The 16,880-nt window shown below is 56.7% G+C and overlaps 10 protein-coding genes across 10 annotated transcripts; 4 read left to right on the forward strand and 6 right to left on the reverse strand.

Annotated features, from left to right (window-relative positions):
* Positions 1-42: 42 nt before the first annotated feature.
* Positions 43-865, reverse strand: B0I36DRAFT_365559 (uncharacterized protein; the record flags this gene model as incomplete). Its single annotated transcript, XM_046159159.1, has 2 exons — positions 43-537; positions 686-865. 2 exons carry the CDS (start codon positions 863-865, stop codon positions 43-45), a joined length of 675 nt encoding a protein of 224 aa, XP_046009132.1.
* Positions 866-1,539: 674 nt separating this feature from the next.
* B0I36DRAFT_151044 (uncharacterized protein) lies at positions 1,540-2,480 on the forward strand. Its single transcript, XM_046148510.1, has one exon. It carries the CDS (start codon positions 1,704-1,706, stop codon positions 2,253-2,255), a length of 552 nt encoding a protein of 183 aa, XP_046009133.1. The 5' UTR covers positions 1,540-1,703; the 3' UTR covers positions 2,256-2,480.
* A 792-nt stretch (positions 2,481-3,272) lies between these two features.
* Positions 3,273-4,471, reverse strand: B0I36DRAFT_375897 (uncharacterized protein; the record flags this gene model as incomplete). Its single annotated transcript, XM_046160410.1, is given in 3 exon segments — positions 3,273-3,740; positions 3,868-4,081; positions 4,095-4,471. 3 exon segments carry the CDS (start codon positions 4,469-4,471, stop codon positions 3,273-3,275), a joined length of 1,059 nt encoding a protein of 352 aa, XP_046009134.1.
* Positions 4,472-5,304: 833 nt separating this feature from the next.
* Positions 5,305-6,060, reverse strand: B0I36DRAFT_329449 (uncharacterized protein). The gene has a single exon (XM_046154716.1). The coding sequence runs from the start codon at positions 6,033-6,035 to the stop codon at positions 5,442-5,444; it is 594 nt and encodes a 197-aa protein (XP_046009135.1). The 5' UTR covers positions 6,036-6,060; the 3' UTR covers positions 5,305-5,441.
* Positions 6,061-7,727, forward strand: B0I36DRAFT_272557 (dihydroceramide delta(4)-desaturase). Its single transcript, XM_046151316.1, has 2 exons — positions 6,061-6,475; positions 6,551-7,727. Exons 1-2 carry the CDS (start codon positions 6,263-6,265, stop codon positions 7,532-7,534), a joined length of 1,197 nt encoding a protein of 398 aa, XP_046009136.1. The 5' UTR covers positions 6,061-6,262; the 3' UTR covers positions 7,535-7,727.
* A 568-nt stretch (positions 7,728-8,295) lies between these two features.
* B0I36DRAFT_365562 (PapD-like protein) lies at positions 8,296-9,512 on the reverse strand (the record flags this gene model as incomplete). The annotated part of the gene is made up of 7 exons (XM_046159160.1): positions 8,296-8,670; positions 8,737-8,853; positions 8,910-9,025; positions 9,089-9,147; positions 9,226-9,248; positions 9,316-9,386; positions 9,473-9,512. 7 exons carry the CDS (start codon positions 9,510-9,512, stop codon positions 8,296-8,298), a joined length of 801 nt encoding a protein of 266 aa, XP_046009137.1.
* B0I36DRAFT_151055 (uncharacterized protein) lies at positions 9,342-10,328 on the reverse strand. The gene is made up of 2 exons (XM_046148511.1): positions 9,473-10,328; positions 9,342-9,386 (listed from the first exon to the last, which is right to left on the reverse strand). The coding sequence occupies exon 1, from the start codon at positions 10,243-10,245 to the stop codon at positions 9,628-9,630; it is 618 nt and encodes a 205-aa protein (XP_046009138.1). The 5' UTR covers positions 10,246-10,328; the 3' UTR covers positions 9,342-9,386; positions 9,473-9,627.
* Positions 10,329-10,887: 559 nt separating this feature from the next.
* Positions 10,888-12,397, forward strand: B0I36DRAFT_151068 (uncharacterized protein). Its single transcript, XM_046148512.1, has 4 exons — positions 10,888-11,148; positions 11,221-11,410; positions 11,497-11,647; positions 11,735-12,397. Exons 1-4 carry the CDS (start codon positions 11,067-11,069, stop codon positions 12,254-12,256), a joined length of 945 nt encoding a protein of 314 aa, XP_046009139.1. The 5' UTR covers positions 10,888-11,066; the 3' UTR covers positions 12,257-12,397.
* Positions 12,398-12,510: 113 nt separating this feature from the next.
* Positions 12,511-13,824, reverse strand: B0I36DRAFT_329461 (60s acidic ribosomal protein-domain-containing protein). The gene is made up of 3 exons (XM_046154717.1): positions 13,614-13,824; positions 13,024-13,237; positions 12,511-12,895 (listed from the first exon to the last, which is right to left on the reverse strand). The coding sequence occupies exons 1-3, from the start codon at positions 13,680-13,682 to the stop codon at positions 12,849-12,851; spliced, it is 330 nt and encodes a 109-aa protein (XP_046009140.1). The 5' UTR covers positions 13,683-13,824; the 3' UTR covers positions 12,511-12,848.
* A 1,097-nt stretch (positions 13,825-14,921) lies between these two features.
* B0I36DRAFT_248149 (uncharacterized protein) lies at positions 14,922-16,548 on the forward strand (the record flags this gene model as incomplete). Its single annotated transcript, XM_046150357.1, has 6 exons — positions 14,922-15,138; positions 15,200-15,576; positions 15,640-15,809; positions 15,864-16,077; positions 16,138-16,323; positions 16,381-16,548. The coding sequence occupies 6 exons, from the start codon at positions 14,922-14,924 to the stop codon at positions 16,546-16,548; spliced, it is 1,332 nt and encodes a 443-aa protein (XP_046009141.1).
* Between the last annotated feature and the right edge of the window lie 332 nt (positions 16,549-16,880).

A 16,880-nucleotide genomic window follows, 5' to 3' on the forward strand; every position in this document is an offset into this window, starting at 1 on the left:
CATCCTGTCACATGCGCTCGGCTAAACGGAGTTTTTCCGGGCTCAAGCGGTGGCCTTGCCAGCGGTCTTGCTGGTTTCGGGAAAGACGTCGTCGACAAGGCCCTTCCAAATGTCCTGCAACATGCTACCGCCAGACTGATCAGAGGTAGAGCGGGGTTCCGGGTCATGGACAAATTTGAGCTCGACACCATCAATGTTCATGCCCTCGACCTCTGTAAGAGCGGCGGCCTGCACCAGCTCTGGGTTCGCGGCAACGATGCTGATCTCGGGCGTGGGGAGCGGGCCGTCCGCAACCTCGGGAGCATGAGAGCCGAAGTGGTTGTCGGGGAGGAGCGGAACGCGGATGCTGGCATATGGATCGTGAGTGCCGGCGGCGTCAAAAGCCACGGCCCCCGGCAATACGACCTGGTCAAGGCCAGCGACGGCGGTGGCAGCCACAGGACCTGTTGTGGAGAAAGTCTGCATGAGACGCAGCTTCTGTGGGGGAGGGTGTGGCCGGTTGGAAGACCGCGTGGTCATGGAGCGGGGATGGGCCGACTGCAGGAAGCTGGTGTTAGTGAGGCCATGGCTGACAAGGGGGGGGGGGTTCGCGTCAGAATTGTCGAGCTCCTTGCGCTGCTGAAGAAGCAGAGGCACCAATTCACAGCGAAAGATTGCGACAGTTATTAAGTGTTGATTGACTTACATCCCATTCTATGTTCCTCTCGCGGAGAAGGTCTGCATATTTGCGGGAAAGAGGGGCGGCTGCTTTTGAGCTAGTGATGATGGTGCCCTGGTTGGCAGTCTTTGGCACGGCGGTGGCCGGCGAAGTGCTGATGGAGCGCACAAGCTGAGAGACACGGACGGTGACGCGGGGGCCAGTCATTGCTGAAGTTATGTGAATTCACAGAACGTTATGTTATTGGGGCTGGGGTTGAGGTTGAGGTTAAGGCGGCTTATACGTAGCGGCGAGGGCAAAGAAGACTTGGAATAGGATGAAGAAGTATCAGAGGAGCAGAGGGCAGGGTGGGCAGGACGACGCGGGAGGGACGGGACGGGTTTTGTACGAGGACGGAAAAGGCAATGAGGAGGGCAGCCCGGTCTCTGGTGAGTCAAGTGAGGAGGAGGGCGGCCAGCAATCATCAAGAAGGTTAGGGACTGCGTGTCTGCGTGTGTGTGTGTGTGTGTGTGCTGTGCTGGGGAAGGCACGCCCGACGGGGTGGGCGGCTCCTGCTGCATTCACCGCCGCCGGTCACGGAGTGGAGAGTCCGTGTGCTGTCCGTCTGGTCCATTATCCACCCACCCGCACGGCCAGCCAGGCCAGACGATCCCCAAGACAGACGGTGCTGGCATTGGCGGATGCAATTCTGTTGAAATCGCCAGAATGATAATTAGCTTGTCTCCTAGCCGGGGCCCGCGAACCCCGGACGGGCCAGGGCCGTGTGTGTTGCCAGGCGAGCCAAGCTGGGCGTGGGGCCCATCCAGGTACAAACAGGCACTAGCAGAGCGAGCTTCTAGAGCTATCGAGGTACACCTGGGCATGCTCCATGGCCTCGCTCCAGCAAGCGGTCAGTGGTCGTCATCATCCTCTTCCATTACAACAGCGGCTGTGCTCAACCTCGAATCCTGCCTACCTAGTGTAGCTGCAGTCTCAACAAGCTCTGCAACCAACACGTCAGCTACACAAGATACATGGTTATCTGCCTGCAGTGTGCACAACGGCCATGATGGCTCTTGTCCGTCGGCGGCTGGCGTCACTGGCATCGCGGCCACTGCTGCATCGCTATCAGCGGGTGGATCCCCCACCTGGCTGGCATTTCCCACCCGTTGAGGAGCTTCGGTCAACTGCCTGCTCCAACCTGCCGGCATGTACTGTACGTCCTGAACAAAGGGGGCCTGCCTCCCTGCCAGGCCATTACACTTTGACAGGGCGACGTCCACCCGCCTTCCCCGGTGCGCCTGAGCAGGCATTGCCAAATCCCATGACAACAACCGCAATAATACCAGCTTCTAGGCCCCCTGAAAGAAGCGGTCAGCTGGGCTCTGTTCAATCTCAAGCTCGCAGGGTTGGCCAGGTTCCGCTTTCTAGAAGCGCTTCGAGGGCTCTGCTCAGTCAGCTTAGACACCAGAGAGACACAAGACACAGGCAACCTGAGCCGTCGATCGCAACCAGGCAGTGGATGCAGTCGCCGCGGGCATTCCTCCTCGCCGAAGCCCCTGCCCATTGGCGGGCTTATCTTACTGTGCGCCCGGCAGCTATCTGTCGGGATGCATGATGCCCGTTTCTCACTCCGGCGCTCAACACCACCGAAGCTCCTCACCGGCTGGCATCATGGCGTCGACCTCTCGTGATGGGACCGTCTCAAAGCCGTCACCGTTATAGCATTGCCCGTCAGGCATCGTCGTCTGTGCTGCAAAATGACGAGCAGAGCAGTTGGCAATGGTGCTTTGGATGCTGTAAACCTCAAAAAGCTTCACAAAGTATAAGCTCAAGCTCAAGCTGCCCGGGCCTTCCAAGGTTTACCGGTGAGACTACAATACACTAAGCTAAGGACGTACATGGGGAGGGGCATTTTTCGACAGCACCAATAGGTCCACGTTTCCACTTGAACCTCGATTATTGGCCAAGTCTCACCCAGTGGTCAGCCCTGAGGCGGCCATCCCTGTCGAAATCGTCTGCACGCACTCACACGACATGCTGCTTCTTCAACTCATTGCGCGGGCGTCAGTGGTCAAGAAGACCAGAAAGGGTCTGGGTGCACTCCGACACTTCTACTATGGTACATGGCTTGCCTCCCAAGCCGGCTGGCCGGTGTGGCTTCCCAGCCAGCGCAGCCCAAAGAGCGGAGATCCACTTCCACTGCAACTCCAGTGTGGGGTGCATCTCTCTTGTCTGTGCCTCCTGGCGATCTTGACAGACGTCGGTCAGGATGGCACCATGACCTTGCCAACTGGCATGCGCCCAGAAGCTCAATGCCAGCAGAAACGGTAATCTATAGCACTAGCAGCTACCATGGGGGATATGTTCGCGACGCTGCGCCATGCACGAGAGCCATTGTGTCCTTGAGAATGTTCATCAAGCCTCACGAATCATGTTTGATCTAACGCAGCTGAAGGCAGAGGTATGAAGAGGCCAACAGGCAGAGGGAGGGACCTTGCTGCCATCCGCCAAAAGTTCAAAACAACTCATCAAGTCTATATTCGTCAATCTCTACTACTATCCATAATTGTACAATCTTCCAAGGCCCATACCGAAGTCAATCGATATCTTATCCACGGTCCTGATCGTCTGTCTACTCGACGCCGACGAGCTTCTTGCTCAAGTCCCACAGCTTGGCCTCCTTGTCCGCGTCGAACTCCCACGGGGTATGTCCGTGTTCGAAGAAGTCCACCGCGTCCTTGGGCAGCGGTCCTGCCACGGCACTGCCCTCCAGGTAGAGACCCGTGCTGGCCTCGCCCTTGCCGCGGTCCTGTCCCTTCACAAAGTCGACGGGCTCCTGCGCCACGGCCCCGTAGACGACCGTCGCGCACGCCTGCTCGAAGCTGTAAAGGGACACGACGAGCCTAGGGTTCGACGTCCAGCTGCTCTGCTCCTCCGCGGTGCTGTGCTGGTTGAGGTTCGGGCTCACAAAGCTGCCCGACGCCGCGCTGAAGCCGTAGAGTTTCTGGTCGCCGTAGAGGCGAGTGATTTGCGAGGTCATGTAGATGTTTGAAACCTTGGACTGGGAGTATATTTTTTCCGAGGGATAGATATCAGAGAACTGGTCCATAATTATGGGGTACAAGTTGCCATTTTGTGATAAAGGGGTTGAAAAAGGGGAAACACTTACATGCCCTCCAGGAGTCATATGCGCCGTCCTTCTTAAGATTCAAGTCCTCAAGGTCGACCGGCCCAAACTTGTGGGCGGCGGAGGTTATGCTGACCACCCTCGAGGGGAACTCTGGCGTCGCGCTGGCCAGCATGACGTCCTTGAGCAGCCAGAAGAGCAAGAAGTGCGACAGGTGGTTAGTCGCTATCTGCAGCTCGAGCCCGTCTTTTGTGAGGTGCTCGGGCGTGCGCATGACGGCGGCGTTGTTAATGAGGATGTTGAGCCGGCGGGGACTGCTTCTTGAACATGGCCGCGCACGCGCGCACGCTCGAGAGGTCTGCCTGGTCGAGATGCAGGATGTGCACCCTGCCGCTGCCGTTGTTGTTACCACCAGCGACAAGGTCCTCGCCGATGGCTTTCCTGGCCTTGTCGACATCCCGGGCCCCGACGTAGATGGTGGCCCCCGTCTCCGCTATAGCGCGGACCATGTACGGCCCCATCCCGGAGGACGCGCCCGTCACGAAGATGACCTTGTCGGCGAGCGCGGAGACCAGACCTTCGTCCTTGATGATCTGGAGCGCGGTCGGGCGGTCGTCGCCGGCTCCGCGGAGCGTCTCCCATCTGTTGCCGTCGGCGTAGCGGCCTTGGAGAGGGAAGGGGGAGGGAGACTTGAAGGTCGACATTCTTGCTTTTTCCTCGTGGATTCGGTTATGTATGTGAACGATACCGAGGAAGTGTGCTGAGGAAATGGTTGGTTTGTACAGATGGTTGTTTTCTCGGGGAGAGTCTTCGTGTCAATGCAAGGTAGTGTGCGATGAATTTGAAGTAGAGGACTGTCTGAGCTGTTGAAATGATGATGATGATGATGAGATGGTTTGGAAATATAAGCAATGTTCAAGCAAAGTCGTGTGCTTTTATATCATGTCGATGAAGCCGCCGCCGTGTAGAGGCCGGGCCTCGGGAGCCGCTGGCCTCGACGAGCGTGCCCGCATCGCGGACACAACCGTCTCGCTTGCCTCCATTCTAATGCCGTCCAGCCTCAAGCACCATGATGCATTGCTTGTGATACTTGCGAGGGGCGTCTTGCACCCACATACGTACAGGAAAAGAGAGAGAGAGAGAGAATAGATGTCAGGTACCGATTGGCGCTGTGTTGCGATGCGCTGGCCAATCATCTTACACGGGTGGCCCGGACGGACAAGAGGGCAACTCTGGCCCGCCCACAGCATGGCCCCCGCCGGAGCCGGAGCGGCTTAAGCCCGTGTGTAGGCCACCACAACCGTATCGTCACTCCACCTCAACCATAGGCTCGCACAGGTATCCTGGTCTGGCAGTCCCGGATGCTGCCATCAGCAGCCCTTTGCTGAGGGGCATTCAGGGTCCAGCATCGCGGCAAATCTGCTTGGCTCGGCTGGAGTTGCCCGGATCGTCCTCGAGTCGCAATGACAAGTCCTCATCGCGGGTAGGGTGGCTGCAGTCCTGACCTGGTCGTGTAGGCGAGTGTGCAGTTGTTGTGAGCCGAGCATGCAGTTGGCGAGGAGTCGGGTGAATCAGTCTACCCTCGACCAGCCCCAGAGCCTCACTCGCTGCCAGCCATGGAGAACAATGTCGAACACGTCCAGGTCCAGAGGATTGGGTCAGTCCACCACCGGCTCATCTCCTGCCTCGCCAGATACTCGCTCGTTCGTTCGTTGGCCCCCATCGTTCGATGAGCGCAGGGAGCAGAAACGATGAGTATAATTGCTCCACAACACCACGGTCACAGGCCTCGGGTCTCGCAAGCAGCAAGGGGACATGATCGCACACCAAAAAGAGGCCCGGGAGTGAAAGGGGTTTTTCTTGTGAGCTGAATCGCTGACAATGCGTGTGCAACTTTGCCGTGTACATGGATACTTGTGCCATTAGGAGAATCGGATGCTGGCCAAAACGCTCCGGTGGGAGCTGTTGTTGGCGGCCAGATAAGATTGCGGTGGCCAGCGAGATGGATCCCTGCCGGGGGAACAGCATCGAGAAACTTTCCAAGGTTGGAAGCCGTCTCCTTTCCCAGGCTGGGCAGTCTGGCCACCCTCCCAAAAAGACCAGTAAAGCGGGCGGCTCGCAGCGCTGCGGGGATGCGCCCCACAACCCCTTTTGCGCCAGCCAGTCTGTGCCTGGCGAGGGTGGCCAGACTGCTCGCTCAGGTGCACTGATGGGGGAAGGCGCGGCCTCCGCCACGGCGCACCCACTCACACCTGCCTCTGCTAGCATGTGGCATCTCCCCTCCCGCACCTGCATTTTATTGTACACACACAAAGACCCTTTCTTGTGCGTCTCGACACACTTCTCGACTGCTTGCGTCGTCCATCCTCCTCCTCCTCCTCCTCTTCCACGCCCTCGGCACCTCGTCGAACACTGTTTCCGCGCCGGCACAACGACCCGAGGTCTTCCATACACGCCAAGCATCTGGCTTGTTCGGAAGCCACTCTTTCCCAACCATGGCGCCCTCCGCCTCGACCGCTACGGCGACCAAGAACATCCCCTCCAACGACAAGACCATTCGAGTCAATGGCAAGGCCAGCTCGCCAGATCTCCCCGCGCAGGAGCTGCAGAGGGACCCTCTAGAGGTCAAATACCGCGACTTCTTCTGGACTTACACCGAGGAGCCTCACCGGACAAGGCGGCTGGCCATCATCAAGGCTCACCCCGAGGTATGGCACTCTTGCCACAACGATCGTGCCCAGAATCTGTAAACAGTAGTCTAACCTGCAATTGCCCTTCGACAGGTTACCAAACTCTGCGGTCCCGAGCCATTGACAAAATATGTGGTCCTCGGTGTCGTGGCCCTCCAGATCGCTTGCGCCTACGTCCTCCGCAACTACTCCTTCTTCTCCTGGCAGTTCTGGGCCCTTGCCTACGTCGTCGGTGCCACTGCCAATCAGAACCTCTTCCTGGCCATCCACGAGATCAGCCACAACCTCGCCTTCCGGTCGCCCACTGCCAACCGTCTGTTTGCCATCATTGCGAACCTGCCCATTGGCATTCCCTACAGCGCATCATTCCGCCCCTACCATCTTACCCACCACAAGTCTCTCGGTGTTGATGGCCTGGACACCGATCTCCCCACTGCCCTCGAGGCCGTCTTTCTCGACTCGATCCTCGGCAAGGCCTTCTTCTGCACATTCCAGATCTTCTTTTATGCCATTCGCCCCATGACGGTCTTCCCAGTTCCGTTCACCCGGGTTTCGGCGACCAACTTGGCCGTGCAGTTCATCTTCGACTACGTGATCCTGACGACCATGGGGAAGGAGGCCATGCTGTACTTTCTCCTCTCCTCGTTTCTTGCCGGCTCTCTGCACCCTCTGGCTGGCCATTTCATAGCCGAGCACTATGTGTATGAGACCGTCACGCCGACCCAGAAGGACCCAAACAACCGCGTGCCGCTGCCTGAGACTTTCAGCTACTACGGCCCTCTCAACTTCTTGACTTACAACGTTGGCTATCACAACGAGCACCACGACTTCCCGGCTGTTCCTTGGACCAGACTGCCCAAGCTCTACGAGATTGCTCGCGAGTTTTACGACGAGCTCCCTCGGCACGAGTCCTGGACATATGTGCTGTGGCGCTTCATCTTTGACGAGAACGTCGGCATCCGATGCCGCGTCAAGCGCAAGGAGGGCGGCCGCCTTGTTGGTCAGACCAAGGCTGCGACCGCGGCGCAGCCAGTAGCTCAGGTGGCCGACTGGAAGGAGGATGAGCTCGAGGCATAGATATGGGAACGTGTCAGGACTTGGTTAAAATATGGGTATAGATTGCTGGATCGGCGTTATTGCCGTGCAAATAGAAATGGGGTGGCGGCCATTGCAAAAAGCACGATAGAGGATGACTTTTGATCTCATCGTCTGGGATTTTAATGTTAGAAGTGGCTGGTTCACAATTTTATAATGGATTTTTTTTTTCGAGTCTGATATACAATCGTTGCTGTGCAGAACCCGTCATTCGCCCAAGTACGTTCGAGGGAAAAGCAGCTTGCGTCCCTAGTACTTCTCGCTTCCAGACATCTCGGCCTTATTGACAACCGGAAGGTGGTATATACATATATGCACAGTGGTCATATGTATTGTTGTTTCGAGCCGGGAAGGGAAGGCCAAGAAACAATAACAAAGGAGCTTTACATGCTATCAAAATAGTTATGCAGCCACTTCCTTTCCCAAGACTGCAACCTCGACGCCGTCGAGACAAGACGTATAACAGAGACCTGAACAGCTCAGTGAAAAGATTGCCAGCATCATTGTTGTGTCATGAGTATAGAATTTGCCCTCACGCCGGAGTTGCCCTAGCTACCGTCCTCCAGCGAAGCAGCCCACAACGGGTATCTGTCCGTGATCGACCCCTCCACAGGCTACCGAACCTTTCAACTCCATGTTCGGGATATCGTAGATTATCGTCGCTCTTGACTATAGTCTTTGCATCCGCCCTCGTCCGCCTGAATAATGGCTGAATGAGGGCGTGGTAAAGCCATAAGCAGCCCCTAGAAGAAGAAGTATGCCAGCAGGAAGCTCAGCAAGCACAGGGCAGCGGTGATTTGAATGGGGACACCCTCAGTGCCCCGAACCTGTTGCGCCAGCTCCGCAGGCTTCGAGACCGACTTCTCCTCGGCACCGGTCTTGCGCTGCCTCAGGCCGCCCTGATCGGCCTTGAGCCGTGATACAAGCTGCTCGGCCTGGTCAAGCTGCTGCTTAAGCTCTGCGTAGCTCAGCTCGCGACCTGATGATGAAGCAGCAGTAGTCGAAAGACCTGCTGATGGCGACCGAACCTCGTCCTCGTCCTTATAGTCGGCCGAAGTGGATTGGTCGTTTGGCGATGAGTAGGCAGGCGGTGGAGCATCGGCAGGAGTCGCGTCAGCCTATAAACAGCGTGTTCAGCATGCGATCTATGTATTGGAATGGCCGTATCGGATGAAAGAACTTACACCGCTCGAGGTGGTGGGCTTGCTTGGCGTCGAAAGTTGAGCCGCGTTGCTGGGAGCGTTGATGAATGAGACTCTGATCTTCCTCTCGACAACCGAAGATTTAGGGACGGAGTCCCACTGCCGAACCTGTTAGTCCGCCGCGCCCCAGTGTCAATACCCAGCACAAAACTCACAATCGCGGATAAGTTGGCGAACTCCTTGTCACCGGTAATTTCAACGGACTGGACCAGGAATTTGTCGCGGCACTTGGTGTCCGGCGGAGGCTCGTGCTTCATAGCCTGGAGAATGACTGCACCGCCGCGAAACTCAAATCAGCTGAGGATCTGAGCAAGCCGTTGCGACATGGACCTACCGGCAACTTCAACCTCCTTGCCTGGCTCGACTCGGCCAGAGTTGGGGCGAACACAATATCTGTACAAAATGTCAATTCAGTGGCGGACAAGAAGGGAGCATGCTCCGGAGCTTCGTATGGCATCGGGTTTCGCGTACTGCTTAGGAGCGGTAGTTTTGACCTTTGGATTTGTCAGCCACTGCGGACCTCGACAGTCATCGCGACTGCTGATCATGTGCATGACATACCTTGAAGGCAATGGGATGGGAGTTTGGATTCTTGATACTGAGGGCTTCCTTGACCTCAACGGTGAAAGGCCCTAACACCGTGGCAGGTCAGTTTGTGCTGTCTGTTGTGTGGCATTTGCGGCTTGTTGCGGAAGAGGGACTTGGTTTGATGACGTACGGTGGAAGCCAAGCTCCTGGGGGTCGATTTCGACAGACATGTTGGTCGTTCAGAAGAAAATTTCGATCTATGGTGTAACGTGTCGCAAGCCGGAGCCCGTATTTCGCAGTTGGACAGGTGTTGGAGCAGCGCACACGAGCAGCGAGCTGTGACGGTCAGCGAAGTCCGGGGTCTAGAGTCAGGTTCTGATGCATGCTGTGCAGGGAACCGAGAAACGGGCAGCTGAGGAGAGAAGCAGGAGGAGGAGGAAAGCTAGCCCGAGAGACGGTTCCCTCGAGGCAAGTGACAGGATTGGCGTTGCGGTCGGAAGCGAGGGGCCGCGCACTGAGGGGATGCGGGTGCCGAGGCAGGCTCCGGGAGACCGCAGGGCCTGGAGGAACGAGATGCGGGGATGGGACGAGAGACAGGGCGAGGGTTTTGCAGAGAGGGAGGGCGCGACGTACCTTTGCGAGAGGCTGTGGTTGTTGAAGGGGAGAGTGAGCAACCTCAGGGGCAGCAGGTGTTGCGATCGCGAAGAGGAGCAAGTGGGCACGAGTGGTTGACGTGGAGTCTGAGGACGAGTGGTTGCGGCTGCTGGGCTGGGCTCGGCTGGGGGAGAAGGCGCCGGCGGTGGACCACCTTGCAGCAGCAGCAGGTCGAGGTGCATCCATGGATGCGCTGTGGGGGGTTCTGCCGGCCCAGTCTGTCAGTCCAGTCCAGTCCAGTCCAGTCCAGTGCAGCCCTGGGCAGTGACGACGTGGACTTGTCGCTGGCCGGCGATGACATCGGCACATTCAACCTCGACCTGGACAGCCCATAATCAACCCAGCAGCCCACATGCTCGTGATTATTCGCTAGTGGTGTCAGCATGCAAAAGCCTTGTTGCAGTTAGAGTCAAACCTGAATCATCTGAACCCAGCCGAGCACCCGCTATGCATGGTTTCCCCTGATTGTCTCGCTTCAGTCACCCCAGCATGCTGGCGGGCGGGAATACTGAACATCACCATCCCTCAGAACCATGACAGAATCATCGCGTGCATCCCATACATTTCCTGCCTGGCACGACCGTCTCCGCGCGGTGGAAGCATTGCGGGTGGGCGGCTCAAAGTCTAAGTACGCAAGCCACGACCTGTCCCGTGACCATGTCCTCCCTGGTCCAAAGATACGGCCATTCCCACCTGCGAGGAATCTGCGTTTCGACTGTTTGCGAGCAGCCTTCAAATGCTTTGGTGATCTTTGGGAGGTGTGCCTGATCATCACCCGACGGCATGTACGCAATTATTAAAACCGGAGCCCCGAGTCAATTGACAAGCACAGACCGCTGGTCCCTGAATTGCAGGCAGGCTCCCGCAGCTTGACGCAATGGGACACCACCTCTGGGAGGGGCAGGGCAGCTGTGCATGACGTCCCACCACGGAAACAGCCAGAGCTCCCGGCATCTGCGAGCAGCCAACCACACCTCGAAAATACAGCCAGCGAGCCACATACACAACATCGAACCAGTACAGCTCTCTTCTCAGGGAGGCGGACAAGTCGAGACTGGACAGCCTCTCACCACCGACTCAGACCACAACACTACTCCCTGGCCACCCTTCCGCAAACCACCAACATCACCATGGCGTCAGATCTGGAGACACTGCTCGAGATGGGCTTTGACAAAGCCCGCGCCGAACTCGCTGTCAAGCAGAGCGGCGGACGTAAGTTTCCTCTCCATGGAATGTACGTCCGTGAAAGTCAAGTACTGACGGGTCTACCCGCCCTTTGGAAAGTGCAAGGAGCGATGGACTGGCTGGAAAAGACACAGGACACACCTCTCGACGAGCTGCAGGCCGAAGCCGAGGAGGCCAAGCTCAACGCAAAGCCTCTGGCCGAGGGCGCCGTGGCCATGTCCCTCGTCTGCAACGAGTGCGGCAAGAAGTTCCGCAACCAGGATGCCGCAGAGTTTCATGCCTCCAAGACGTGCGTTTGTTGTGTCTTTGGGCTCTCGCCAGCTTGTTTCTCAACCATGACGACGGAATGTCTGTACTGACTTGCGGGCGCCGCAGAGAACACACCGACTTCTCAGAATCCACCGAGGAGATTGCCCCGCTGACCGAGGAGGAGAAGAAGGCTCGCCTAGAGGAGCTTCGCCAGAAGGTCAAGGCCAAAAAGGCAGCAATGTCCGAGATGGACAAGGAAGAGGCCAAGAAGAACGAGGTATGTTGGAAGCTGTACACACCAAGAAGCTCGCCTTGTCAACAAACCTGTGGCCATTGATTAATCCATACTCTATCTGTCTTCCAGAAAATTCGCCAAAAAGCAACTCGGGAAACCCAGGACATGAAGGAGGAACTCGCCCGGAAGGAACAGATCAAGGAGGCGGCGAAGAAGCGGCAGGAGAAGGCTGACGACATTGAGGCCAAGCGGCGCATCAAGGCCAAAATCGAGGCCGACAAGGAGGAGCGGCGGCGCAAGGCCGAGGAGGCCAAGGCCGCGCGTGAGGGAAGACCCGTGCCGTCAGCATCCGCGGCATCATCCTCAACACCAACAGCACCGGCTGCTGCTGCAGCGGCGGCGCCCCGTGCAGCCGCGAACCACAGCGAGGCCCGGCTCCGCCTGCAGACGTCGGGCGGCAACGTGATGAAGACCCTGCCAGCCGAGACGACGCTCTTCGAGGTCGCCCAGATGCTGCAGGACGAGAACGGCATCACGGTCACCAAATTCATCATGAACTTCCCCAAGAAGGTTTACGAGGGCCACCTGGACTTTGGCAAGACGCTCAAGGAAGCTGGGTTGACGCCAAACGCGGCGCTGATAGTACAGTAACTTGGCGTAAATTGCTGGAGGACAAATAATATTGCAGCGAACATGACTGCTGAGGGCCTAAAGAGACATAGTAATCTGTTCACGAATAGATCGTCAGGATCCTCATGGACTCAGAGAGACAAGTTGCTTGGGGCGGTTTGCTTCAAGACTAAATGGTCACTCCTTGTGCCAGCACGCATAAACCTCATGCAAGCATACACATATTTGCCACGTCCACAAGTCACATCACATGCTACATGCAGTACACACGGTTGTTCTTTATCGAAACGCATCGTCTTGTATTTAACCTATGCGAAAACGAAGTATTTGCCCACCAAGGCAAAACCCTGATTTGCCCTCCTTCACGCCGCACCTCGTAAGGTGAATCGATGTTGCAAAAGTGCAGTAACCCCAGAGACCATGCATAAGTTTTTTTGTTTTGGAGAGATTGGTTGCCCAGAACAAAGGGAAAGAAGGCAGTCGGGTTGATGTGCGTTGTTCCCTCGCTCCTTCTCTTTTCCCATTTTCCCTCGTCGTGTGGAGAGTCGTAGCCGTCGTTGGATAAAAAAAGGATTGGGAATTTCTTTTTGATTTGATTTGCTGTTGCACAAATTTAGTCGAAAAGACCGAATCCCATGTCGTCGTCGGACTCCTCGGCAGCTGGAAGGTAAGGCAAGTCAGTACATGGGTCCCCGAGTTCTTATACGTGAAGGACAAGCGGCGCGCCGTCGGTACTGATTGTACAGGCGTGCCAGCTGTGTCTCCACGGGAATACAGGTCAAACGTACCCTCGGGCTCCTTCTCCTCCTCGGGAGCAGCAGCGGCCTCACCACCGGCAGCGGCGGCAGCACCGCCAGCAGCGGGGGCACCGCCACCAGAGCCGACGTTGGACAGCAGGTCCTTCACATCCTTGCCCTCGAGGGCCTTGGCGAACAGTTGTGTCCAGATGGGCTCAATGTCAGCGACCTTAGCGGCCTTGATGAGAGTGTCGAGCTTGTCGGCCTGAATGGTAGAAGACAACAGGTTAGTCTTGCCGAGAGAAGTGTGTGAAGGGCGGCTAGCCATGGGGGCACCACGAAGCTCAACGCTTTCCCTGCCCGTGATCAAAAGACAATCGGCAAGCAAAAACCTCGAAAAAGTCCAGTTCCCCGCTTCGCATTTGCAGCCTCGACGGCGACGACAAGTTCCTGTTGGTTGCGCGCACACGCGCGCGCCCTGATCAAGAAGGCCGCTGAGGGGTATGCGATATCGGGTCTCTGGATTCGGGTTCGTGCTCGCCAGTTTGACTTTCTGCTCGCGAGCGGGATTCTATTTCTGCCGCAGCTTCGTGGTGCGCGCCAGGCGTGGGCTACGCGGGGTTCGGGTGGTGGAATCTCACAGTGATCTCAACAGCCTCATCCGCGAGGATGAGGGCGGCGTAGGAAGCGGCGAGCTCGGCAGTCGACATTGTTGCAGATGTGGTTTGCAAGGGGGTTGACTGGGTGTGGTTGTTGATCTCGAAGTGGTCGGGCGTGGGATTGAAGTGTGTCTCTTGAGATCGCACGAAGTCCACTGCCTGGGCCCGTGGTCAGAAAATGAAAAGATTGTGCCTGGGAAAATTAAGCGAACAGTGGGAGGGCTGCTGCTGTGATTGGCTCGCCGCGGCGCCCGCCTGGCTCAATGGCGCACGCTGGGTGGTGGGATTCTGTGGTCCGAGCTCAACGCTTGCTTAGTCATCAGCTTCTCCGATAAGCTGTCGATAAGACCCGGGCTATCGATTGAGACCCGTGGATATCCTGCAGGGGTTGATCCTGGCAACCTCGACTGATTCATATGGATTGTCCTAGCTGATGTCATTGCCTGATGCTCGCAATTGAACGCAGGCCAGAATTGGAGACTGCCCCAAAAGTGATGGGCCCTCGTTTAACGTTGCTTCCGTCCGTGAGGAGGCCTACACTGAGGCTTCGGAGCAGCCACACCTGCCAGTCAGCGCAGGACAGCGACCTGTTGTTCATGTCTAGGTTGTGTGTTTTAAGTGGTCACTAAATGCCGGACGAACAGACCATTCGAGCGACCAGCGGGCGCGCCACGAGGAGGCCAGCCACAGAAGAATGGCCATCTTGCTGGAGTGCTGAATCATGCACGTGCACACTGGCTTGAGCTATCAGCCAGGGCTGGCTGTCGAGGCCCATATAGAGTTCGAGGTCTAGTGCAAGGGCGACGAGCAGAACTCAAAAACGTTGCCCAGTTGAGCCTTCCCCACCCACCGTGGGCGCTGGGCGGACCCCGCACGCCGACGCGGCGAGGCCTGGAGCTCGCCCGTCCTCCTCTGACAAGAGCAAACCTCCTGGCTGCTGTTGGCATGCTGCACCCCAGATCAGCCCCTATCGGCGCTACCATTGGCCGTGCGACAATTTGAGCAGCTCCCTCACCATCATCATCATCACTGTGTCGTCTTGTTCTGAGCAACACCCACCGCTTCTCCTACCTAGTTGCCGCTCGTGATCCACTGGACCTCGCGATAGCTTACCCACCCTCGTCTCCTTTCCGGCGGAGCCACAAAGCCCGAGGGCCCACGACGTCACTTCTGCGCTATCGGCGACTCGCCCATCACAGCCCCGACCTTCTCCTCCCAGCAACAACGACCAGCTCTTCGAATAGGAGATTCTTCTCGCCAAGCAAGCTCGCATTCATCGACACAGCAGCCATGGACACCCCAAAGGTGCCTGCGCCGAGGGACCAGGGCGAGAGGGAAATACTGAGTAATCTCGTCGGCATTCGCGACGAACTCCTGCTGCGCAAGATGGACCGCACAACCTATGTTCGGTCGCAAGATGTTCTTGGGCTGTACGACCGGACGGTGGCTGAAGTAAAGAAACTCAACGAGATCCGCAAGGAGAAACCTCCGGCTGAGGAAAACCAAGGTACGTCTTTCGGGACTTAGGCACAGACCAGCATACCGCTGCTGACGATAAGGGCGAGTAGTGGACAGAGTCGTGGATAGCTGCTTCCAGCTGTTCTCTTTGTTCTTTATGACGATCGGCCGCAACAACGAAGTGCCAGTTGCGTACGCCTTGACATCAACCATCATCCGCCTGCTCGACCACCTGACCGAGGCCGAACGCTTCACGAGTAAGGATCTTGAAAGCCTGTCGCACACCCTCGATCGAGTCACCGACATCGTACAACAGGGCTCGGCCGAGCCGTTTGTGGAGGACATGATCATGAGCCGCATCCAAAGATGTCGCGCATCTCTGAGGAATCTGCGAAGCAAGCTCGACGAGCTCGATCCCACGCTGCGACCGGTAGCCGACGAGCTTGTCCAGATACTTAGGCAAATGGCCGTGGTTGCGACAAGGAAGGTATGGGAAGAATTCTGTTGACATCACCGCATGATGGTTGACTGACAGGTCCTCTCGTCTTAGCAATTCTCACCCAAGGAGCTTCAGAAAATCAAGGCCCAGGTGCAGGAGATTGGAGCAAAGCGTGTTGATGGCCAGTTCTTGGGCGAAGACGGGAAGCCACTGGAAGGGAGTCAAAAGATCTCCGAATTCCTCGAGCGCATGGTCATATACATTGACGATGCTTTGGAAAGGTGCGTGTTGACGAAACTCCTAAGACCCGATTCAATGATACTCACAACATGCAGACAAGGCGTCATCCCCGACAAGTGGCGCCCGATATACGATGTTCTGATCGGTATTCGGAACGAGCTCGACAAGCTATCACTCACGCAAGCATGGTCCCTTCGTGAGACAGATCTCTATGATTTCCAGCGACAACTGGACAAGATTGATGAGGCCCGGGTCGATGGAAACTGGTTGGACGACCAAGGACGGCCAGCAGAGCCTCACGTCCACAAGGTAGGCTCAAAAGGCCGGTTCACACCCCCGCAGCGCTTGTCAGCTAATTCGTCACGCTAGACACTTTTATACTTGATCCGAAGATCATATGGCTATATTTACCACCTTATGATCACATCTGAGCCAGTATCCGAGGCACTCCTGCCAGTGTACAATCAACTACAGACCTTGAAGCGTTGTCTAATTGAGGTCAAGAAGAGTGGTGGTGTCGCGTCCGTGCGAGAGCTGTATCCATACAGCATGAAGGTGCGTCGTAAATCCCTTGATATTGTCTGACATGCGACCGCTAACTTCTGTCGGCAGCTCAACTCGATCGACAACATGCGGGTGGATGGCAAGTTCATGGTGGGTGACGACATTCCCGAGGGCCAGGGCGCCGTGACGGAGCTCCTGTCGGAATGCTTTGAGCTCAACTACGAGCTGCGGGTCGCTGTGGACTCGGAGCAGCAATCAAACAAGGGGGAGTCATGAGTACTCGCCGAGAATGATGCGCAGACATGTCGTATTAATAATAGCATTTATACCTCGCGTGTTGCAGCAATTTATCAGACTTAGAAAATACGCGGCGGAAAGGAACGACCCACCACTTTACTCGTGTACATGATCACGCAATGGAGGAACAGGCAGCGACCTGCGCTGTCTCGTGAAGTTGATCTTCGAGAGAGTGGAATTCAACGCATGCTTGGGAAAATGGTAATATATTCACTCATTTCTATGGGTCGTCTTTTTATAAGATTACGGAAATCAGAAGTGACGGTTGATTTGGTGATCATGACTGCCAGTCAGTCTCAACCGCTAACCTT

The sequence above is a fragment of the Microdochium trichocladiopsis genome (assembly GCF_020744255.1).
Source record: "Microdochium trichocladiopsis strain MPI-CAGE-CH-0230 chromosome Unknown B0I36scaffold_8, whole genome shotgun sequence".
NCBI lineage: Eukaryota > Fungi > Ascomycota > Sordariomycetes > Xylariales > Microdochiaceae > Microdochium > Microdochium trichocladiopsis.